Source organism: Neodiprion fabricii, chromosome 1 (assembly GCF_021155785.1).
Source record: "Neodiprion fabricii isolate iyNeoFabr1 chromosome 1, iyNeoFabr1.1, whole genome shotgun sequence".
Lineage (NCBI taxonomy): Eukaryota > Metazoa > Arthropoda > Insecta > Hymenoptera > Diprionidae > Neodiprion > Neodiprion fabricii.
The window spans coordinates 36,151,918-36,177,485 of NC_060239.1; the positions used below are offsets into that span (position 1 = coordinate 36,151,918).

The 25,568-nt window shown below is 41.2% G+C and overlaps 1 protein-coding gene across 3 annotated transcripts; it reads left to right on the forward strand.

The window, feature by feature from the left end:
* Window positions 1–864: 864 nt before the first annotated feature.
* On the forward strand, window positions 865–25,235 carry LOC124174339 (atypical protein kinase C). Of its 3 annotated transcripts, XM_046553387.1 has the most exons (10): window positions 865–1,162; window positions 1,627–1,798; window positions 2,571–2,806; window positions 22,675–22,725; window positions 22,936–23,021; window positions 23,181–23,451; window positions 23,552–24,004; window positions 24,213–24,679; window positions 24,777–24,892; window positions 24,990–25,235. In XM_046553387.1, the coding sequence occupies exons 2-10, from the start codon at window positions 1,740–1,742 to the stop codon at window positions 25,075–25,077; spliced, it is 1,827 nt and encodes a 608-aa protein (XP_046409343.1). In that variant the 5' UTR covers window positions 865–1,162; window positions 1,627–1,739; the 3' UTR covers window positions 25,078–25,235. The 3 variants fall into 3 exon arrangements, with proteins under 3 accessions (XP_046409343.1, XP_046409341.1, XP_046409342.1); XM_046553385.1 differs by lacking the exons at window positions 865–1,162; window positions 1,627–1,798 and adding an exon at window positions 10,041–11,217 and having other exon boundaries at window positions 2,683–2,806; XM_046553386.1 differs by lacking the exons at window positions 865–1,162; window positions 1,627–1,798 and adding an exon at window positions 10,041–11,169 and having other exon boundaries at window positions 2,683–2,806.
* The last annotated feature ends 333 nt before the right edge of the window (window positions 25,236–25,568 follow it).

Sequence of the window (25,568 nt, forward strand, 5' to 3'; positions counted from 1 at the left end):
GCGGGTGTGTGCGTTAAAACGGTGAAATAAAATTGTACGTTATAATCGCTTGCCAAAGCCGCGGATGACCGGCCGAACAAACGTCGAATATTTGATCAATTAGATCTGAATCCCTCAATGTTTGCCTCAGATAAAATAATTGAAATTCAAGTCTTTCGTATCTGAGTATAGATTAGAGCAATTATGTCACGTTATCGTTATGGGCTTTCGGAATTTTTTACCCCTTGCTAATTCTCAAGGTGATTAATTCTTCGTGAAAGAAAATTTTAACGAAATTTCTCACCTTTTGAAAATATGCTGGTTAATCGATATGTTCTAACTGTATTCACGTGTTATGCAAATTGCATAGTCGATCATTCGATAAATATGAGCGAAACTAGTTTGAAATTCAAATTTCGTTCCACACATATATTCATCGCGGGAAACGATTTCGCGCACGTTTCAATCAAATAATTTTCGTAAGCAACCGTTTGCGATGTTTCTCAATAATCAATTCTCAATGTTACAAGTAATCGTTGGGTGATCGAAGGGTTGAAGTACGTTTCGTAGAGAATCCGAAGAAGTCGGTATTCAACGCAACGGAAACGAGATTCGGAATGATTCGAGCATCGGACATTCTGGCGGAAAATTTTCGTATCATTCCGCTTTCCTTTCATGTTTCAAAATTTGCACTGATACGAGGCCCCGCGGAAGTACCCTCAAAATCCGTACCTGCACGTGCGAACCATTCTAACCCGGGGAAATTTTATTTCTGCCGCGATGGCGCTGCGACCGTTGAATCGAGCGGCGCGAAAGCGAACTAAAATTGCGGTGATTCGGACAGCAGCGCCATCTGGGTAGCATGCGTTGATGGTAGTCGGCCATGTTGTTTCTCCGAAAGATGGCATCTGGCAAGTGACAGTGCGTCAGCCGCGCTCGAAAAGTGTTTGATTTTCTTAATTTGATGCCGTTATATTTGGTTTATCGTTTTAAAAAGAAACGTCAATTTTACAGTCGACTTTCAGCAGGCGTATCAAGATCACTCTCAAGCGGTAAATAGGAATAAGCGGTAACGTAACCGCCGGTAACGTTTCTCCCAGAGACAATACAGAGGTGCAGAAAACGTCAATCGAGGAAGAGATATTTAAACCGGGCGAGCGTGTTTTATTGTTTTACGAATACGGTGAGTCAGTCGCATTAAGCGACGATGTCAGGCACAAATAAATAAGGTTAATTGGCGCCGACGGAGGGGTGAATTAAACCTCATCGTCACGAGCGTCGCCCGCCTAGGAATTTATCCATCCGCAACGCCGAGCGTTTTCTCATCGTCACGTTTTGTCTCCGCTCGTCTCTTGCCCATTTAGTCTTCGACAAAACTTCTCGCGAGTCGGGTGCCGTTCGCTCAACGTTCCGTTCTGCCATCGCATCGCATCGTTATTAGGTATTATAGTAAAGAAAACCTTGTCGGCGGCACCTGGACGCGTGTCGCTCGAAAATTCGTAAACACGCTGCGCGCGCTTTGCTTCAAAACTCGTACGAAACTTTTTCAGCTCGCACTTGTTTCATTCCGCCCACCAATCGAACAGATTCTTAGCCGCATCTTCCCGCTTGCATGAGTGATAATCATCATCCTCATCGTCGTTTCAGTTACCCAGAGAGAGAGAAAGAGACAGGGAGATCGAGAAAAGACCCTGAGCGAGTATCACCGAAAGAAAAACCGGGGACTCAGTCAACCCGGAATAATCAAGATAGTCTGAAGAATGCCAACGCAGACGGGCGACGCCGACAACGAGATACGAGTCAAAATTGTTTACAATGGGTAACGCTCTTTCGTTTTCGTTGACTACTTAGTTCTTTTTGTTTTTTTTACACATTTTTTTTTCTCATTACCGACAAAGCACCGTGCTGATGAATCCTCATCGCCGCATCGCCTTAATTGTGCGATTGCATGATTACGTTCCCGTGAAAATTTAATAGAGCAACGAATTTGTCCCCAATTTACGAAATCCTCAAAGAATAATCCATATTTTAATCGATGTACAGTAAGGATAAATAATTGAGCAGTTTTTTTTTTCTTCTAGGTACCAAAGTAGTTGTACTTCGAATTTCGAATTGGTTTGATATTACACTCGAGCAGGCCAATTTCTTTTAAAACTGTCATCACAGTGTTTTACTAGAATGAGCTGTCGTTTAGCTTGTAGTATGACTCATTGTCAGTGCAGTATTGTATTTGTCAAGAAATTCCCAGGTGGTCGTTTTAAAATAGGCATTGTATTGGAGTAGGGATAATTTATATATTTCAATGCCAATATATCGTGGTGTAAATATAAATTTTCACCCTTTCGCTTTTTCGCGAAAATGGTAAAATAGATTAAGGAATTGAAAGGTTGAGGAAAGATGTAAGCGGAAATAAGAAATAGAGTGAGACAAAGAGAGAGAGAGAGAGAAAGAGCTGTCTTCTAATCTCCGAGTTATGTTACGATATCGGCTCATGAAACGGTCGAAACCTTCAATCACGATTTACAATTTCAAAAAATCGATAAAATATCTGGCTACGAAACAAGAGATAATCGTTAACTTTTTCTCGACAGTGAGGTACAAATAACTTACGTGCCTGCGGGTACGGGAATGTCGGTGGACGCACTGCGCGACGAAATGCGGAGTATTTGCGGATTTGGAACGGGACCGGATCAGCTGCAGAACGATCAGTTCACGATGAAATGGGTGGACGAGGAGGGCGATCCTTGCACGATAGGATCGCAGCCGGAACTCGACGAGGCGCTGCGCCTCTACGAGCTCAACAAGGACACGGAAATCACGATACACGGTCAGTTTATCCTTTATCTCGCTTCACGCCGCGACCGCTAAACTCATTAAAAATGCATCTGGGCCACTTTTTCCCGCAGAAGGCCGCAGAAGGCCGTTTTTCAACGATAAGCACCGTCGTTCGTTGATTTCTTCTTTTTATTCTCTTCTTTCTTTTTTATCTCGTCTCAGGGAGGGCAAGATTACTCACCATCGAAGAATACTTTATGCTCGTTAAAGTCTTACGCCGTTCTAAAATGGTCATTTTTGTCATCGATTCATTCGTTATTTATCGTTTTTTCTTTTAAACTGCGATTAGGTTGTTGCATATCTTTCACATATTCCTTCTCTTTTTTTTTTTTGTTTTTGTTTTTGCAACTTACATAAATTAATGAAAGCTTGTTCGTCTATCACTTTTATCTATACTCCTCGTGCTTGTTACGCGAGTCGAGAGAAAAACGATGGAATAAAGATCAAAGAGTTGAATATAGTAATAGTACGAAAATAGTAAGATGAAAAACAGAAGGAATACTTCGCCTTGTTGAGTAAACTTTATACAATCAACCGGAAGATCGTGTAGGGCAATTAGTTTCGGGTCGTTTAGTTGTCGCGTGACGTTGCACCCGATTTGACGTCACATCGCGGTGAAGATGAGCACGCAGTTTTAACGGCCAAGAGGCTGTGTAAGAACGTTTATTTTTCTTTCTCCGTTTTGTACAATTTTTTCATACTGCTATGAATCAGGAAGAAACCACGAATTCGTGTGTTTTTTTTTCTGTAGCAGGTATTTGATCGGTATCTTTTCCCGTCGGCTTTGTTAAAACGGATGACAAAATGCTTTTCATTGTTTTTTCCTCTAAATTTCTCTTGCACCAAAACCAAAACCGATTGACCGCGTGAAAATGTTAAATAAAATTCGAAAGAAACGAATTCACAGCGCAACAATAAATTGTCACGGTAGGTGTTTATTTTTTCATTTTCGGATTATACGGTATCATGAATAGAAGGATATTTTCGGTATTGAGATTTTTTTTTCCGGGACGCAAATAACTGTCCAGCGAGTAAACTTGTCGATAAGATCGTTCGCCAGTTGTTGAAAAAATTTCATTGAATTTCGTTTTCGTATTCTTCGTCTCGATTTTTACATTGTTTTATTTATCCCCCCCCCCCCATCTGCGTATACGACTGTATGCACGTGTGTAACATATACATACCTATACGTATATCATGGTGGCGCAGAACGTGGATGCATGTGTTATACTTTACACGTTACGGTTACCTAACGCTAACCGTTATTCGCTATACATCTTTACCGGTGCCGCCGAGGACCGCGGACGGAATGTGTTTTAAAAGTTTAAAACTTACGTATATATGAATGTGGTGTATGTTTATTTAACGAGCAGACATCCAACGTCCGCGTTTCAACTTACATGCCCCACACGTCTCTCTCTCTCTCTCTCTCTCTCTCTTTCTTTTTTTTTCCTCTTGTAATACCGAGTCGTTCGTTACCACACGCATATATACATGCAAACATACACACACACACACGTATACATGCATCATGTACCCGTGCTGTTACATATTCGAACAGCTGACTGAGGAGAATCGATTTTCCAGTAAAAACAAAGTGTGCCTCCTCTTTCTCAAACTGGCTTCCGGCATGAATGAAGGTGGGTGTTACGATGTGCACGTATGTAATACATATACTTATATTAATTGTGTTGTATTACACACGTGTGCACGGATAATAAATTGATCGTTGTTAATAATTATACGTACATAATATGTTCGTGTAAACAAACACTTTTTCTTTTCCAATTACTCGTCAATTTTTTTGCTTACAATCAGTCAGATGTTTAATTACGTCACCCTCATCTTCACGTATATTATCAATTTCAAAGAACGTTTACATTTTTTTTTCAATCATTCGTTACACATTTTTATTTCACCGAGTCCTGAAGCCGAACACTCGGCAACATTCTGCTCTGAACATCTTATCTTTTTCTGTATTAAACTAGCGTACAAAAGTTTCCTCTCGATACGCAAGAAGTTTATTGTTATTTTTATTATTATGAGTAATTTTTTTTAACCATCTTTGGCAACGGATGTCTGGTCATCGTATCGATACAAAAAACAATAACGGAGAGGTGAGGACAATAAAAGAAATAGAAAAACTTTGACGAAACTTTTTTTAATTAATTAATTTCCATATTTTCAGCAGTTCTATACCTCTTTTATAACTCATTTCCATTTATTTCTATTCTTTATTATTTTGCTGAAAATTATCTTCATCTATTTGTCAAACACGAGGAATAAGTATCAACAAGCATGTACCATGTACAAAATAACGCTGCGGACAATGTTCATCGGCATAATAGCAATTCTAAACGTGCAAGTGTTAAGAGATCAGAAGTCACGACGGATATTGCGTCAATGTTTAAACATATGTTGTATCTACGTAAAACACGGTGCTAGCAAAAGATCAATATTGTATACTAAAATAACGTTAGACCTGAGAGATTGACACTTGCTATTCATTATTATCGGTCGTGCAGAGCTGTACAAACAATATATGTATATATGTATATACATATGTATAGAAACGTTTGAAATTTACTAGAGAAGTGAATACATATTCGCAATCGTTCGATGATTAAAAATTCTATAATAGGATTCTTGTATACGGGTCGGAGTAATTGAAAAGAGTAGTGAAAAAATTTGCGATTTCGGTTATTAACCGCGGAGATTCACCCTGATCAAATGACTCGTGATATATTTCGATTTACGTAAGTATGCGTGATTGCGGCAAGAGAGGGGGAAGCGATAAAAAAAAAAAAAATTCCTCAAGACGATTGCGTTATCTTTTTCCCTGCGTCACAGCAACAATCTCGGGGTAGAATAACAACGCCTAATAACGACGATCGCGCATCAGTCTCTGATGATGAAGAACCTCTGAAGTAAGAAATAACGCGTCTTTATTTACGCAACGTACGTACATATGCATAATGCATGTGCATCGGATAAATATAGGTCAATGATAATGCAGCTGCAGGGTGAAGGATTAGTCAGAGAGGCACTCCTTGTGTTGTTCCTTTGTCGCTCTCGTTGTGTTACAATTCCGCTCTGTATTCCATACAATAATCCTCGGGTATGAATTCTGCAAGGTGAAGAGCCTCTCATCTCCCCGAGACTCCTCGGCTTCTCGCCTTTACCGACACACACAAATCCGTACACATAGGCGTACACAAAGGTCTCGATCTCATTTTCCAACGCCTATTCCCACCAATCCTATGTACGTACATAATTACATATACCTACGGTAAATTATATACCTACTCCGCGTTAGCGTCATCGAGGAGCGAAGAAGTCACCCTCCTACCAACCTACCCACTTTCATTTATTTCATTCCGTTCCTACTTTCGTCTTGACTTTTATTACAATTAATCAGAACGGTTCTTCGAGCAGCAATTTATTGCATGGGATCAGTTGAAAACGCTTACGCTCGAATTGGAAGTTCGAGGATAACAATTTCATTCGCGTACGAAAACGCGAATATACTGTAAGTAATATCATTTTATTGGACGATTATAATTGGAGATCAATTTAAACTTAAAATTGTCGTACAACGACAATTTTTCTCGCCTTAGTTCCACTTGTTGGACGAGATTTGCCAGCGTAAAAGGTGTATATGCGCATGCGGAGGGCCATTCGTTAATTACGTTAGGACGATTTTGGTAATTTTTGACCCCCCCCCAAGATAAGGGCACGTAGAGATTTTTTAACCCCCCCTCCCCCTCGGGACCCGTACGTAATTAATGAATGGCCCCCGGCGTCTGTTATTTGTGACGCGTGCTTATTATCTCATGTTTAGAACGCGCAAGTCAACGATTATAATCCGTTGTACCTAATGAAAATTATACGCTAATTTACTTTCATATTTTCATCACTTTGTAAAAGTTTGTTGTTTTTACTTTGTAGCTGATTACGCGGGATGTGTATACTTTGAGATTACCGATCGAAATTTTGATCACCCTGGATTTGTCAGTCACGTAACGACGGTCATTTTACCCCTCGGTAACTATCTGATGGAAAATTTTAACATCTAGAATTAACCACAATCTACGCAGTAATACATTTCTCGCGATGATCTAATATTCCAATTGATGCGATTTAAAAAAAGTCATATATATATATCGAGTGAATTTTTCTCCAAACGGAAACAGACGTCGCGGCCTCTCGTTTCTACTTCGCCGTAAAATTATACACACGTGCATACATCTGCATGTTGTACGCGTGTAAACGAAACTCTCGAGGGCTTCTGGACGTTTCGTGTTTCTTGACGCTTGTAATTGGCCTTGACACCCTCAGCGTTTTCGTTGGTGACCCAGCAGCTACTACTGCCTGGTCGCCTTATTTAAAGGTACTTGCTGCTGCTCCGCGGATGTCAACATCGCCTAACAGCTTCTGCTGCCTCTAGTGGGCTTGAATTTGTTCCTTCATTACTACTTATATTATTATTATTATTATTATACTATTATTATATTATTATATTATTATTATACGAGTACGGGTGCACGTACGAGAAAAAAATGGAAAAAGAGCGACACGCTGTGTTGCGGTACTTTAATTTTTAAAGTTGGTGAAAAAAGAGCGAAAAAAAAAACAACTTATCCTTGTTCAAACAGTTATAGAATACCGTAGAACAATTGTATTGTGAAGATTTTGGTTATCGAACATACGTACATTACGGAAATGCACAATAACGATTTAGATGGCTTTTAAATCCCGAGTCTTTTGTAACGTATAATGTAACCAATTGCAGTTTCACATTCATTAACATCGGCTGTGAACGGGTGTTAATTATTTTTTTAAACAAAAATACAGACACACAGACGCGTACGTGTATTTATAATATGTCGGTCTGTAACGAGGGCAAACAAAGCATTCACGCGAGCATTCAAATCACTAGGCGTTAAACGTTCTTAAGCACGTATACGTAACGAGTAACAAAGTGATTAACAGACGTGGGACAATCGTCCAGGTATATGTTCGACGTCGCTGTATATGTATTACGCAGTGATTTTATTTCATTGCGAAAGTCGAGGAGGAATGAATTGTTGTGAAAATTAGAATACGGGTTCTACAATGGGTTTAACGTGCATATTGTGCGTCGTAAATTGGAAACTCTAATTCGTTGTTTACACCGCTGCATTAACGACGATTATAAATTAGTTTTTATTTTTCACATTTCTTATTGAAATATGAATTTTAGACGTATATAGGATTAATATTTTGTCGTGGAAATTTTTCACGATGCAAGGTTTGATACGTCGACGATTACTGAGGTTCGTTTGAATTCGTAAACCGCTGCATGTAACCCAGTACCTACTGTGACATTGCCATTGATTCTCGAATTATTAGCAACGGCGGTACTTTTTTACTCTCCGATGAATAAATGAAACTCGTAGGAGAACCGCACTGCAGTCTCTGATTGCTAATTATCGTACGATTTTGATTCCTCCTCAATCGTGATTTAATCGAGTAATACCAACGTCGTTCTCTGACTTATCGACCAACCGTCCGAGAGCGAGTCGGCGTCGCTCTTTTTCAACCTCTACGACACGGATATCAGGATCTAATGAACATCGTCGTTGCATTTGTTAGGACGTAGTTATCAATCTAACCATTGTGTATGTACAGCGTAAAGAAACGGGAACGAAGAGGCAGGATAGTCTGAAAACTTGGTGAATAATATGGTACAATTTTTGAATGTCGTATCTCACTATAATGTAAAGTGGGTATAGTTGAACTATGAATCAAACCTTTGTTTATTTTGTCTGCCAAATCGATCAGACCATTTTCAGTCTTGTATGAGAAACTTACGAGCCAGCAGTACCGACCGATGATTTGTAAAATAAGAAATCGTACTCATACATAATTACACATTTAACTAGAATTTTCTAGCCGCCTGGAAAATAGAATGAGTGATTACCATTCGTGTTTTCATTGTTATACCTGATTCCCAATGATTTCCGAATCGAGTAGAATCACAGAATATCACAAGATATCGCTGAAAATTACCTCAAACGCTGGGAAATCAACGAAAGCGCGCGACACAAGGTATGGGAATCAATATAGAACGTTGATCAATGGACGCGATTTGCCGTTTATCCGCAAGACTTGCAACGATTTCCTTGATTTCCCACGCTCGCCGCGCGATTTCTTCAACAACGCAAGCGATACGCGTAAGGATCTCCAGCGACGACAGTTTTTCCTTTTTCATTCCACGTTACATTTCAAAGAATAGTTCACTCATTTTACAGTTTGATTGTCAACGTCTAAAATACGAATAACATTCGTAAAATCCATTCATTACGGTTAATATGCGTATTATAGACCATCGCTTAGCTTTATCTAAAAGTGTGTTCTACCTGGGAGCTATCACAAAGGATAAACTTCTTCTCAACGGTGTGTGAAATATAATTCCCGCTTCGCCCGGCCCTTGTAAAATTGAATATTTCGCAATAGGTAGACGAGAGAGGCAGCGAAGCAGCGAGGCGTCGCGACGCGACGCGACGCAACGCGACGCAGGCAGGTAGATTCGCCCACCTCTATCCATCCGTAAGGCGGACAGGCTGGTAGCTGCTAGCGGTTTACCTTTTCAACACACCTTGCACACATTGCAACGATTGCGGGCATGACTGAAGAAGGGCGACACGTACATACTGTATATATACCAGCGGGGTATGAGCGTCACGGGTAGTAGAAAAGCTGCGTGCGCGTTTGCGCCGTGAGAGGCGCGCCGGACGTCGACGTCGACGTCGACGGCGGCGGCAGCAGCAGTAGAGCTTCTGCTGCAGTCGATATCTTACTCGCCCTGATTACCCACTTCGCGTGCACGGAACCTCCACCCCGCCCCCCTTCCGCCCCCCGGAAAGTAAAACGCCGCGGCGAAGACGTACGAGACCTGCTCCTCCTCCTCCTCGTCGTCGTCGTCGTCAGTCCTCTCCGGGAGTACCTCGCTCTCGTATCGCGCCCCGTGACTCACCCTGCACCGCAGAGCCCCGCTAAACGGGGGTTCGGGCCGCCCCCGAAACGCGCCACGAGCAATCCTGCGTCGCCTTATCCTCGTCGCCGTCCCCGGGGGCAGAGAGAGGCGAAAGAAAATTTGACTCCGTGGACTCTCGTTGTTTCGATCGCTGATACCGTAGTATATAGTACACTGGCATTGTTATAGAATCTTTTTTATTCCGCAGCAGGGGAATTATTACGGTGCGTGGACAGGGCCCGGTGACATCCTTTCCCGACGTCCTCCTCCACCGGCTCTCTCTCTCTCTCTCTCTCCCTCTCTTCTCTCTCGCCGACTCTCTCCCTCCGAGCGTCGCCTCGGCTCAGCTGCTCGGCCTGCTCCTCCTACTCCACCACCGCCTCCGCCTCCTTCAGGAAAGGAAAAATCTAGGTGTGTCGGATCACGCTCGGTTTCAAGCCGGGCCTGCTGCGGCACCAGTCGTCGCTGAGAACCCGGAGACGCTCCGTCGGAGGTGCGGAGGTTCGTTCGGTGCGCCGTGACCGTAGCGAATTGTCGCGACGAGCCGTCCGCGGCACAGCAGCGTGCAGGTACTGTGACATAACAACGCTCCGAAATGGCCTGGGGCTACTGGAACGCGACTTCCGTCGCCGACAGGGGCCGGTCGCCCCGGCGCGACAAGGACAAGCAGACGATACAGCAGAGCCAACAACAGCAGCAGACGACGCCGGCCGCCTCCGAGTTCCTTCAGGGCGCCTCGACGCTGCAGCAGATTCAGGGATGCGAGATGTCGTCAGCCGTCGGGAACGCGGTCGAGGATGCCCCGTGCACGCTCATGATACAGGGCGGCTCGTTCTACTCGTATTCCGCGGCCGCGGCAGCCGCTGCGGCGGCCGCGGCCGGGAGACGCGCCTCCGTCGTCGAGGGCGCCGCGCTCCAGGCGGCAGTTCTTCCCCGAGCTCCCGGTGCCGGATTTCCGGGGACCAGCGCAGTCGTCTTCCCGTCTAATTCACCCTGCAGCGACTCCGCCGAGGACGAGTCCCACGCCGCGTACGTTCACCAGGACGGAACCGCCGGCGTTCAGACCACCAGACGGCACAACTTACCTCGCGGCAACAACGACGACGAGTCCGACGATCCCGATCACGACGACGTCGATCTTATTTATGCCTCGAACACCCTCGCCGCCGGGTGTCTTCTTCACGGGCACTGCAACACCCAGGAACGAAATATCGCCAACTCTGCCCCGGGATCGAACCTTGGGGATTACGCCGCCGCTATCGCTGCCGCAAATTCGGCCGCCGGTCCTGCTGCAGGTGGTACCGCGCAATTCGGCAGGTTCAATAACATCACCTGGGGTAGGTCGTGGCCTGGCAGAGACTCGACAGAGTCTAACGGTACAATTGGTAGATCTATATTAGGTATATTTGTTTAGTTTCATTTACCCGCCGTGTTGTTTTTCACGCGTAACGCCAGAGGATTACCTCTCTTCTTCTCATATGTGTTCTGCAACCGCATGTTTACGACGTTTCACGTTACGATTGCGTATTTGCGTATGTTATACGCCGATCAAATCCGAGTTGAAACGTCACGTTTGTGCACGGTTCTTTTTCGTTACGCCTATAATCGAGACTTTCGATTCTCTTTCTTACTTTCTTTGAGCAATGGACACGGTCCAGGTTGTGGAGAAATGTTCTGAGACAAGAGGATAATCTGCGTCATTTCGCGCACTGTATATTTTTACTTTGGTTCACGCTTTTCGGTCCGCTATTGACCATATTTTCTTTAAAAAAGAAACGATAATTATGCGTATAATCACCGGGGACTCGAAGATATATGTAATTTTAGTAAACGCCATAAAATACTGAAGCTGGATGTGTCGGATGTACAGGTTAGTCAGCAGAGTTTTAGACGGATGAAAAAGGTGCAATTGCAGATGTTGATTGAATTTAATTTAATGAAAGCAATGCGCGTATTTTTAACATTGAGTAATTCAACATTTTACACGTTATAATTAGAAATAATTTATTTGTCTGTTTTTAGTAATTAATTGTCTCCACATCGGCATGTGAGAAATTTGTTTTCTCGTAATTTTTTTTTTTTTTTTTTTCTAGTCAACCGTACACCCGGTACATCCATTTTCCTAAATACATATCTGAAATATATTACGCAGGTCTCCAGGTATAATTTCACAGTAAACACGGCACAGGATGGTCATGAAAATTGGAAATGTGAATAGCGTCTCGACACATCACAAAGATTTCATAACACTAACGGAAAAACGAAAGCTCGATTCATGAATCGAAAATATTCACTTGCATAGGTATTTAGAATTAGCATGACCCAGGAAATATCGATCTGCCACACGTGAATTATAAATACTATGACCGCAAGAATTGAATTAAGGTCAGAAAAAATTTACCTCATCTGATCATATACAATTGGCTAATTTCATTAATCACCGATCTTTAATTGGGTCGAATCAATACTCTGCATCAGATCGTTGAACAATTACGATGGAATTATTTATATCGAACGCGAAAATTTGACCGTTGCGTATATATTCGATGCGGAATGTTTCGCCGAATGAATTTTGGTTTGAACAACAGCGTGAAAGTGATTAATATTCCATAGTTTAAAATCTTAATCCGCGTAACAAACATAACAATATCTCTCTGTTTATTTGCTTATTTGCTCAATGTCAGGTATTTTTCCGCAGAAAGTGTTGGTACTCATCCGTATGACGCAATACTGACAATGAGAGGCTGAATGCTTCGTGTAGGATGTGCTACGTGCACCTAGGATGGACCGTTGCGGATTTGCTGCTATTAGCAATTCGGTCATAAACACAGTCGTTGATCACCCGACAGAAAGTCCGCGAATCGTCGTGACAATAGTTTAAATATAAACGTACTCCAGATGCTGAGAATAATTTAATTTTCTTTTTTTTTTTTTTTTTCAACAGCTCATGGATTTTTTTTTTTTTTTGAAATTCGTATCGTTACAGTAACGATGGAAATATCGTTGGAATTACAAAGAGCAAATGTGGTAAAAGTAACGATTTACTGTGATTAATACTATATTTTCTGCCTATTGCAATATTCGATGTGTTTGCTTATTATAACGAACCGGACCACGTACCAGATTTTCTTATTACAGCCACAAAACTAATCGCATTTTCTACTCAGAACTTACCGTTACATAGTTATCACAATTAAAAAGTTCTCTCGGTGTTAATTCGATCGTAGAAAGGGGCGAAACTAAAATCGATCTTAACGTTCCTCCGTAAGGTCAAGTAATCACGAGGTTGAAGTTAGTAACAGTTTTATCGTAACGAAAAGGTTGGGGAAAAAATCACTCTTACTTTGCTTTATTTTACAATGATTTTTAAGGACCTAAGATTTCGATGTTTGAGTGTGTTTTGTTTTATTATGGTTTACGGAATTTCAGACAATTCCAAAATCGCAAAATAACGGTTTTTCCTCAGCATGAATCGTTACGATAGCGTTGTTAATTTCAATATTAATAATAAATAATCAGCTAGACGTAATGGCGCATAGGGTCAATCAGTGATCGGAAATCCCATGCGGGGAAGCGGGATCGATTACGTTTCCGGTTAATTCAACGCGGTTGTTCCAGATCCGCAGTTGGTCGCGTTTATACAGTGCATACATACACGCTGGCAGGATGAAACGTGTTCACCTGCACGGTGACGGTTAAACTGTCTTGAGCGAATCAGGTCAAGGTCTTAACCTCAAGGCTTAAACTTGACCCTGTAAAGTTTAACAAGATGTAACCAAAAACCCACTTCTCAAACTTCGACTTCCTTTTACGTTCATCCGTATCTACGGGCTTATACGTGTATAAGAAATTTATTCCCACTATTCTCTCCCCTAAAAACATCGCGGAATTCTTACGCGACATATTTCGAATTCCTCGGTCTAGCAAAATTCTTTCCCAGCTCGACGATGTTAGAATTTCTTATTTTACCGGATTCGTCTTCGTTTTACGTTGAAGAAAAGAAAAGTAGAGTAATAACAGATTCGTAATTCTACTTGAAAAATGACGCCGGGTCGAACTGTTTCACTTTCGATCTTAAACATGCAGACTTTGCGTTATGAGAAGTCGGAGAATTTTACATTTTTATAACGAATTTGAGTCGACGTCGTCTGGTTAAATTCAGTTTCATCCGTTTTTGAGGCTGCTTTAATATAACCTCCAGCTGGACGTTTTTTAATTCCGTAATCTGGAGTTTTATGCGCATCTGGATATCCCGGGGGAATACTCGTGTTTCCTGCGGGAGTTCATCGCGATTTCTCTGTGGAACCGTATTCCGGAAAATATTTAATATTTCCATATTCGCTTTGCCGGATTATATACGCTGCAGATATTACTCGACCGATTTATCAACGACATATTGAAAATTGAAGAAACAAAATGGTTAATGAAAATCTAAGTTCGACATCGCAGCACGGATGACATCCGTATGTTTCAAAAGCATTGGAACAATCATTAGAAATTTGTCATTCGGATATGTCCCTACTTTCGTACAAGCCTCTCTTAATTATAGTTTTACATTTCTCGCAGTTGTTGAAAGGAGTCAAAGTTGTAAGAGTTACTTGATCGAGGAGGGTAGAAGATAATTGTCTTTTCATAAAACATGTTCGCAGAGCTCGTTTCGCGCTTGTATATAATTTTTATACACCTTATACACCGCGGAGTGAAATCAGGGCGGTGGGCTTCGGGAGAAGGATGAGGAAACTTGTAGTAGAAGTTTGAGAAACTTAGAACTTTCGTCGTTATGCACGAGTCGCAATTATAACATCTACGCTTTACTAAACTCACTAATTTTAATCTGCAATGATGTTATACCACGCAGACTGAGATTTAGCTATTGAGGATTGTTTACGCTTCATGTAAGAATATAATCTTGAATTTTTCTGTCTCAGTTAATTTCATTCCGTATAAATATATTTTCTCATCGTTTCGCGCGCTGCGTCAAAACCGGATCTTTGAAATATTACACAATATCAAAAGAAGTATTACGTGTATACTCGTTTACAGTAACATGATTTATTTATACGAATCGGTTTAACCGCAAAGTGTAAACGAACCTGACTTTAAAGGGTATCTGATTTTTCAACCCTCCGATCAATATCACATTTCAGAAAGACCATTCCAATCCGCCGATTCCACAACACATTTTGTAGATGTGCGGATCAAAATTTATTTCGGCTTGTTTTGTATCAAAACGTAGGTAACGTCAATCCCTACCATCTACGATATAAAAAGAAGGAGGCAGTAACGACGAATCTGACAGTACAAAATTCCATGTCCTTTCGTTTCTGTTTACCAAATATTGGTCAAAACGTGTTCTTAATTTCTGACGATTTGTATCGTCACTCGGTTTTTTCGTCCCGTGAAAGTCCGAAAGCACGTCGTGCATAGATTCTTATTACAGACCGCGAAGGGGGTAAAAAAGGAAGATAAAAACATGGCTCACAATCAAATAGCGACCCGATTGTTCGTGCAAATGTATCCGACAAGGTGGCATTCGAACGTTTATTGCAGCATGTTTTCTTCCCCAGAAAAGCGAACATTGCCGTTTTAATTTGGCCCGAAGCCAGCTTCTTTGCCGGCCTTGCTGGCACGTCTGCTCCACGGTTTTCGTTCGTACTTACACGTGACAAAGGGATATGTACGCGGGTATGGAGCCCAAGGGCCAGTCGTTGGTTCTTTGACTATTTTCGCGTTCCGCGGTGCTTGCGCCTCGACTATTTCTACGCAGGCAGGCATAATAATACCAAAAAAGTAATCGTCCGCCGACACAAAGGGAACAAACGACAATGCCGACGTCCTGTATCATCGTCAAGGTTCACTCACACGGTATACGGTATAGTACATTTTCAGTCATTAATTTCAGCCGACCGTTGGAAGGGAATAAGATGTGAATGTTTACTCGAGTGTCTGTGTGATTTCATCCGCGCATTCGTCTCGGGTTGTTTCAACGAGGCTGGTTGATCGAAAATCGGTACTTCTCAACCACTTGAGTTACACATCATCGTGCTGAGCTTTTAACTTTTATCGCAAGATAGTATTTTTCTGATTTTTAGAGCCGTTGATTGCGAATCTGAAATCACATTTCAAAAATTCAAGATGCCGGATCCGAACGTTTCAAATTTGATCGAATATAGTCAAAAAACTCTATGCAGCGGTGATTACATTCGCCGTACTGAATTTTCAAAATCTGATTTCAGGTTAGTAATCACCGACCCCAAAAACCGTTGAACAGAGGTTTTTTCTCCAGATTCGATCGAATTGGAAGTTTTCGTCCGCCATATCGGATCCGCGATCGTGAATTTTTTAACTCGGCTTTCAGATTCGTAATCAGCGACACCGAAAACTTATAACTTATGTAAAACGTGTATATGTGCAGAGGGGTAACTTTCTTGGAAATCGATTATTCCTTCAATTTTCACGATTTTTTTTCAATCAACTCGTTTCTAAGAATAATAACTTTCATTACAGCGCAACAATGATTCTCGATTATCGAAGGCCCTGTTAGCGTACTATCAGAAATAGCATAAAGCCGTAAAGAAATACGAGTGAAAATTTCTCAAAATAAACAAAAAATCGATATAAACAGATGGTAAGAACACCTACCGCTGTAACTCAACGGTTTAATTTCATTCCAAAAATATGAGTCTCTTTAAAAATGAAAAAATCACAAAGTAATGGAATTATACTACCTATCGATTTTTGTAGAACAACACACCCACGCTACAAAAATTCATAAATCCTCGCAATAATTTCACACGCCTAAACTACAGCGACGCACTTTTTTTTTTTTCGTCATCACAACATCACCATCGGCGCGAAGTAAATTATTGAATTTTAATTCATCGCGGTGGACAGAAATAATTTTTACTAATCACAGAGCGCGGTTAAAATTTTTTTCCATCTTCCGAACTTGTAGATTTTTTTCTTTTATTTCGTTCCGAGTATACGCACGTAATATGTATACATATGCGTACGTAACACGTGTTCTTATCCGTGTATAAACTTTTCAAAATAACAATGATAATAATAATAATAATAATATAATATCGTGCGAACGACGATCATCGCGGATTCCAGGTGTGTGCGCTGTTTGTACGAAATTCAAGCGAAAGCTCTACAGTAATGCTATATTCTGTGTGTGTATTTATATATTATAGATACACACACACACACACACACACACACACACACACACACACACACACACACGTATACGAGCATCGCTCTCTCGCAGTGCGTAGCGATAACCGATAAGGCGTGGTGGACTTGGATGGTTGTAGGGAGGGGCAAAATAAATAGTGAGAGAGAGAGAAAAAAAAAAAAAAAACCAGCAACGGTTTAAAAAATGTGTGTACGTATCGTCGATGATAGGGCGAGCGGCGTTATCTCGCCAGAGCGTCGTACGAATCTGGTGTGTATTATATACGGGCTGTAGAAACGGCGTAGCGCGTATACAGATAATAATATTACAGCCGTTGCAGAGGCGAAATGGTTTTGCGAGGAGTTTGTGTTTTGGTGGGAAGAGGCATTATCGCATCGGTGCCTTGTGTTACGCCGTATCGTTGGTATGGATTTTTGACACTTCCGGTCGATCTTTTACCTCTCTCGCCCTTTAATTTCAACGACGATTAACAACGCGCGCTGTGACGACAATAACCCCGGTCTTGTCGAGGAATGGATCCGCGCTGGCGGGAATAACGAGTAACAAGAATTTGACACGCTCTTGGCTCGTATTTTCTACGTAGGGCGAAAGAGATTCGATCAGTTAAGTCGAGTTTATTGGGTTGAATAAAATACTTTGGATCGCAGTGCGCGAGTTGCCGTCGGTTTTAACTGGTTTCAACCAACCGCTGCATGTGACACTTTTATATCTATAGACGACAACAATTCTCCCGTATATCACCCGACGCGTGTTTAAAGTTTTTAAGAAACAATACGGGAACGAGGCGAATCGGAAGAGAGGGAGTTAATAAAAAGTGATTCGTTACGGTGTGTAATCGAACATATTCGTGTCGTTCGCTATGGAGAATTTTCGCTCGATTCTCGGACCGCGGATCAGGATTATATTGTTATCGTTTTTCAAATATCACACCGCGTTTGAATAACGTTAAATACACCGACATGTCGTTCGCTAGTTTTAACAACAGCGTTTTCAAGATTGCCATGATGTACGGTTACCCGATGCTCTGTCAGGACATATTGGCCTACGGATTTAACATCGACGACCAAGGTACACGTGCATACGTTCATATTTCACCATTATCCCCCAGATCTGGGCTCGAGGATATATATTTTATCGTACAATCGATAATAATTACATCTTCAACTGTTTTTACTTATTTATTTATTTATTTTAATACGATTTTACAATCTTTTCTCGTCGTCGGTGATCTTTGAACCTTCGTTTTTCGTTTCTGATCTGAAAAATCGACGACAGTTGGAGATGTACGTTATGCAAACGAAATTGAATATCGATTTTAAAACATTTATTTGCTCTTCAAACGCAGTGATTTGGCTGTAAAATTTTTCATCGCACGTTTTTCATGCGAGCAAAAAAAGGTATGCCGTTGCAGATCAATATGTTCAAAAACCTTTGGAGATCGCAGACGGAAAATCGAAGCACGGGTACGGCGGTGAATCATTTTTCTTAAAGATACAGTGATTTGTTAGTGACTGATGTGTACATACGTCGTCAATCATCGATCGCCGATGATCGATAAGCGGTAACGACGCGTCACAAAAAGAGACCTGATTATTGCTTATTACATACGACTGGTTCATTTTCATTTGTATAAAAAAATAACAAGTCTTCCGATCACATCAGCACGGGTCGGGCGTTATTTTTTAATAATTAAACATTTCCGCACACAATTAATCACTCTTGAAGCCTGACTCTCTGCATTCTTCTACAACAATGATGGATAATTCGTTGTACAGTTTACTTCGTCACGACGTAAAATATAATCGGAAAACAGGTATACAAATTCATGTTCTACAGTCTCGGAAGAGCTCATTGATTATTGAATTTAATTACGCGTTGAGGGTATCCTGCGACGAGAGGGGCGCCTAGTCGGCAAAATTCATAGGCACATGTAATATTCAATAACCGCTGCTCGACATGTAGGCTCATAATGTACACATAATCCCGCAATGACTCCGACGTTAATTGACCCTTGCATACCCATGCACACACACACACACACACACACGTAAGCTGGTGTGTAAAATAAATCAACACAATTATACTACAACGACGATTATATATATATATATATATATGTATAAAAAACAACGTTCTAAATTATGCGATACGCTGCAGTAGCGTTGATATAACTTCGGATATAAATCACATCTTTCGCCATTATTTAATTCATAGTTTCTCCGGGCATTGGAGGTAGTATAGTACGTATAACCATGCTTAATCATCCGGCGTTTTCAGCTAATTACAAAAGACGATTAAATTGTAATTACGGGGGCGAGTCCTGCACACTCATAGCCGTTCCTGCAGGCATGGCAGCTCTGTAGTAATTGCCTTTCTGGAGTAGGTCACCTGCATGCACATGCACGATTCGATAGTTCCGATATCTACGCCCTGTTCCATTCTACCCTTCGTTCTGGCCGTTTTAAAATTCAGGTGATAATTAAAAGCCAAATTTCAACTTGCCCCCAGTAAACATATCGCCAACTTGTCCGCATCACACGTGACCGCGACAGTGATTTTAGACCAATTGGAATGTACCAATTTGAAATAACAATTTTTCAATACCACCATTTTAATCTTGAATTTATGGGGGGGAGGGGGATTCCTTTTTAGTCGAATAACTCGCTCAATTTCAAGTTTTCGCTAAAAATGATCAAAACTAAACTTGTAGGAAATTTAATTCTCTACAACTTTGGTTTTAGCAATTTTTTTCTCTACGATCGATATTTTCCGACTTAAACATGCGTAAATTCAAGATGCTGGCCGAAGCTACTCCGGAATTTGGGGTCGAAATTCTGCATTTGGGCTACCGATGAACCTCCCCCCTCCCACCCTCTCTCTCTCTCTCTCTCATCGACCGTTTCGAAAAAATAAATTTCTATTTTAGGTGCTTGTTGTTTTTGTATTTTATACATTACGACTGACAATGAGCTATTTATAATATTACGTCTTGTAGTAACCGCATCGCATATATTATGCGCGTTAGATCTTTAAAGCCGCAGAATTTATATACCCGGCATGTATTTTATACCGCAACCGCATGTGTCACGAGCCAACTGCTGATTTTTACACAATAAGGCAAATCCATAGCAGGTTGGTCGGACGATAATAAAGTAACGTAGGTATTACATCACGCGAGAGATTATCGTATCACACTTCAAGGTTTTTCAGAGTTGGAGGATTTCAATGTCGCGAACACAGGAAACTCACGGTTTCCGTGTATTTTTACAGTTGTTTTTTAAGAAACTAATTCTCTTCGCTATGCCTCTAAATTTAGTTCAATCTCTTGCCAGTTGCGAGCATAATCATTTTTATATCAGTGACGGAACATGCATTGAGCTCAGTTTATTGAACCTCGTTCTTATTTTGACTTAAAATCGAAAGAAGATTTTTTTTTCTTTTCATCCTTTTAACTTGCAGCAGTATGTTATATAAGATTTTCGAAGTTCCTTCGTTTATATCTTCTTCTTTTTTCTTCTTCTTCTTCTTCTTCTGGCACTGCAGCAGAACGACGGCAGATGCGTCTTATTGTTGGACACACGTACGTTATTCGCTGTTACAGCTGAGAGAAGAAGAAGCAGACAATACGAACAAAGTCTGTATAGGTGTATACCTGGGTGTAGATATATTCGTAAAACTTTTAGCAGTTTTCAGATCCTCGGGATAAAAGTTTGGCTGCGGTTGCCCTTTGGTGTGTACCGTGTATAGCACGTACATGTAACTTATAGCATTTCGCGCCAAGGGGTAGAAAACTTTTTACTCAAAGTTATATGTATCTTACGTATACATATACGTTGACGGATATAGAACTTGTGGAAACAGTACGTATCACCTTGTGGTTAAACAAATAGAGATAGAAACAAAAGGCAGAAGCTAGCATTTATAAACAAAATATCGAAATCGATTTTAATTTATTTGTCCATCAGGTTTATCATAAAGTTCAGAATTTTCCAGACAACTATTGAAAATACCGTTAGGAACAACGTGTTTTTTTTTCCACGTCGTCAAGTTTCCATGACCACCGGTTACTTTCGATTGAAATTGAGAAGTGAGAGAGGAAATTTTCAATTCTTCTCAACGTGCTCTTCTCATAAGTAAACATTCTAGTCTGACTCCGCTACGATCCATCTGTTTCAGCACAACGCTGTGGGGTGATAGAGAAAGATAAGGAGTTGTGCAGGGATGGGGGAAGGGGAGGGGGGGGGGGGTAATTTAACCCGGTGAATCTATCAGTTTGGGTTAAAGGTCAGGTATGGCACTCGGAGTGGTGGCTAGATGGTGCCTAGGTACTAGGGGAGTAGAGCGCCCTCGCACCTTTTAAAACCTGCCGATATACCAGACCAGGTGTATATATAGGTATACCACACACGTTGATAACGGGAAAATACCGCAGTAGAGATGGTGGGTGGGAGGGAGGGAGAGAGAGAGAGAGTGAGAGAGAGGAGTGAAGGGGGTGGCGAAACGACGCAATGGGAATGAAGCCAAAATAAATGTATGTATGTAACGCTGGAACAGGATCCTGCGGGGAATCTCTACCCACTCCTGTCGGCCACAAGAGTGAGACAGAGACAGAGAGAGAGAGAGAGGTCAGGGATGAATGAATGCAGGGAAGCTGCTGTGTGGTCAGGGTTACGGATCGATGCGTTTATTGGTCTAAATTTTATGGCCAAGTTTCTTATGCGTAAATTTGTTGCTGCCGCTGCTGCTGCCGCTGCTGCTACGGTAATTCATAAACGAATTAGATCCTTCTCGGCCGATGCGATTGTAGACGACCCATTGCCACCGGCCACACCCTAAATTTCGAACCACTCGCCCGTTGGCTCCATTTTCATACATCATCTTCGTATCCTGGAGATAGGGGGGGGGGGGGGGGGGGGGAGAACGACTCGCGAGGTTTCATGTCAAGAGAGAATTATTACGTAGGAAATAAAGGCGCGCGTTTGTATACGAACGAACATCGTGAATTGAATTCTCAATTTTTATAGACTCTCACGAAAAGTGAAACAGTAACTGAATTCTTCTTGCCATCATTTTCTCTCGCATCAATCATTCCTCGACAAATTCTAAGTGATTGATGTAATCTTACAGGCGATATTAAATCGCTAGTGAGAGTTGACTCCGGCCATTTTGATTTTTTTACCCAGTATTTTAATTTGCTTGTCGAATTATTTGCAAACGGTTCCTTTTCTTTTTTTTTTTTTTTTTCTTATTCGCAATAATTAATGAGTCAAGTTTGCAGATGATCTGCGATCTTTTTTGCAATGACTAAAATTGGTATTGTTTTTTTCACTGTACAGGTTCGAAAGTAATTAATTTTTCTCTAATAATTTTATGATCGTTGTTGTTGTTTTCAGAGGTTTTTTTGCTTACCGTTCTGTTTACATTTCTTTTCGGAAATTTCGTAGAAGTTGACAAACAAAAACAGCTTCTCGTGCTTAACGTTAAGAATTTTTCCCTTCTTTTTATATCTAGTTTTAATTGCGAACGTGTTGGAAATTCGATCACTGTGTCAATTATGCCTGTGCATTAGGCAAACTATTATATAATTCTATTTTTCCTTTTGACAATTCAATAATGAAATATATTTTGTTTTTGCTTACAGTTTTTCCAAATGTACCGGCAGCTCCAGGAATGCCCTGCCAAGGCGAAGACAGTAAGTATTTAATATATAGACAGAACAATGTATCAGTATCACGATATTTTTTGGTAGATGAAAATTTTTGAATTTTTTCAATATTCAACAATATTTCCCCGAAAGAACGACAGCCAACTTATTGTGAATACTTACATTTCGCCTGGAAGTCAATTCAATTATTACGTTTAAACGATCAATCAGTGGGTTAATTGATATTATTTTTTAAAGGAAGTATCTACAGGCGTGGTGCTCGAAGATGGAGAAAGCTTTACCGAGTCAATGGGCATATTTTTCAAGCAAAACGTTTCAACCGAGTAAGAAGCACCTTTTCTTCATATGTGTATATTAAATTTTTACTTCGTATTGTTACTAATTAACCGTTAATGAGAAAGCGATTTGTTCAATTGCTGGTACCTCTTGAATTTCATATATCGATTTTCACGGTCATTTCATACATTTATCTGGTTTTTCAGCGAGCATTTTGCGCGTTTTGCCAAGATCGTATCTGGGGTCTGGGACGGCAAGGTTTCAAATGCATTCAATGCAAGCTCCTCGTTCACAAAAAGTGTCACAAGGTGGTTGGCAAGCCATGCTTTAGCATGCAGGTACCTCAAACAGCGGAACCACCTTCAACGGACAGAAACGGTGATCAACAACAATCGGATTCCCTGCATTGCTCTTCTGCCGTACAGCCTGATGACGAATCTACAGAGCTGGCAGCGGTCGAAGACCATTCCCGTAATCGTAAGACTTTTCCTTCACTTTCGATTCTCAAATTCGTTGATCTGTCGATTTTTTACTAAGTAAAAATGAGTAAGAATTAATGGACTCGTTATAATTACAGGAGCTCCGGGTGATGAGGGCGAAGAGTTACCATTGGAGGCTGGAACCGGATCGGATAACATGATCGAATTACAGAGGCAGTATTCGTTGAGTGATTTTGAATTGATCAGAGTTATTGGCCGAGGTTCTTACGCGAAAGTATTAATGGTCGAATTGAAACGTACGCGGCGGATTTACGCCATGAAGGTGATAAAGAAAGCTCTGGTAACGGACGATGAAGATATCGACTGGGTACAGACGGAAAAGCACGTATTTGAAACGGCGTCGAATCATCCGTTCCTCGTTGGTCTTCATTCCTGCTTCCAAACACCGTCGCGCCTCTTTTTTGTCATCGAGTTTGTTCGTGGTGGCGACCTGATGTTCCACATGCAGAGGCAACGACGTTTACCCGAGGAACATGCTCGATTTTATGCTGCTGAAATCAGTCTTGCTCTCAACTTTTTGCACAATAAAGGTAAGAGAATGGCCTTCGTTCATTGGCATTTTCTCTTTTCACTCCACCTCCTAAGCGTTATTTCTAGGTCAAATTAATTTTATTTCTTTATTCTTACAACAAATTGATGTTAGAATGTCGAATCATTTACCCTTTAAATCACATTGTGGCATCGCATTGTTCAGTTAAGATTTATTAACAAATTCCATTGTATTGTTGTTCAAAACAGGAATTATTTACCGAGATCTGAAACTGGACAATGTATTACTGGATCACGAGGGTCACGTGAAGCTCACCGATTATGGAATGTGTAAGGAAGGAGTGCGGGAAGGTGACACGACGGCGACTTTCTGCGGGACGCCCAACTATATTGCCCCGGAAATCTTGAGGGGCGAAGATTACAGTTTCTCCGTGGACTGGTGGGCTCTCGGGGTACTGCTGTACGAAATGTTGGCAGGTCGCAGTCCATTCGATATTGCCGGAGCTTCCGAAAATCCAGACCAGAACACAGAGGATTACCTATTCCAAGTTATTTTACAAAAAACCATACGAATCCCGAGATCGCTCTCCGTCAAGGCAGCTTCCGTTCTCAAAGGATTCCTCAGCAAAGATCCTGTCGAACGATTGGGTTGTGGATCTTACGGATTCTTTGATATAGCCGGGCACTCGTTTTTTAAAGCCATTGATTGGGATATGGTATGTATTCTTATAATGTATTTAGATTTTTCCAAAGGTTTGACTATGAGCGCCCGCGAATGCTACTAATGCTCAAATTACTATTGTCTGCTTACAGTTGGAGCAAAAACAAGTCACTCCGCCTTACAAACCACGGTTAGACTCTGATAGAGATTTGGCTAATTTCCCACCGGAATTCACTGACGAACCTGTTCACCTTACACCGGATGATGCGTAAGTTTCTGGATTTTCATTTCGTTTGTCAACTTTTATTTCTCAGGTTTTGTGTTATTTACTTGAACATTCATTATTATTGTAAAACGTTTTACAGAAGAGTGATCGATAAAATTGACCAGAGCGAGTTTGAAGGATTCGAGTACGTGAATCCGTTATTGATGTCGTTAGAGGACTGCGTGTGACAAGAGCCGCTATTCTTCCTGCACCAAGAATCGCAACAACGTCGCTATTTACATGACCTGCAGGATAGATCAGATACGCTTCAGCTTCAGACTCTCCCTAACTCAACTTCGGACTGCCGTCATCATCGTTATCGTAATCATAATGACTTGATCACGATGGAATTTCCACGGGAAATAAATACCAACGACAATAACTTCTACGAGCATAGATTGGAACCACCGTTTCCGTTTAGGTACAACGAACCGATTCTTACGCGGCGTCGAAGTATTGCCGATATTACTTGTGATAAAGGTAGTAGCAATAACAATGCGATCGACAATTACGATGAAAATGATTATGACGACGTCGACGATGAAAGTCCGAGAAAAGGACTTTTGCAACAAATGTTCTGCCTTCCGTTAAACTAAAAAGTAATTATATTAACGCGCATTACTCTATGAATCTACCTTTTATCTATAACCTGTTCTTCGGTCGTTAATCGAAACGAGTC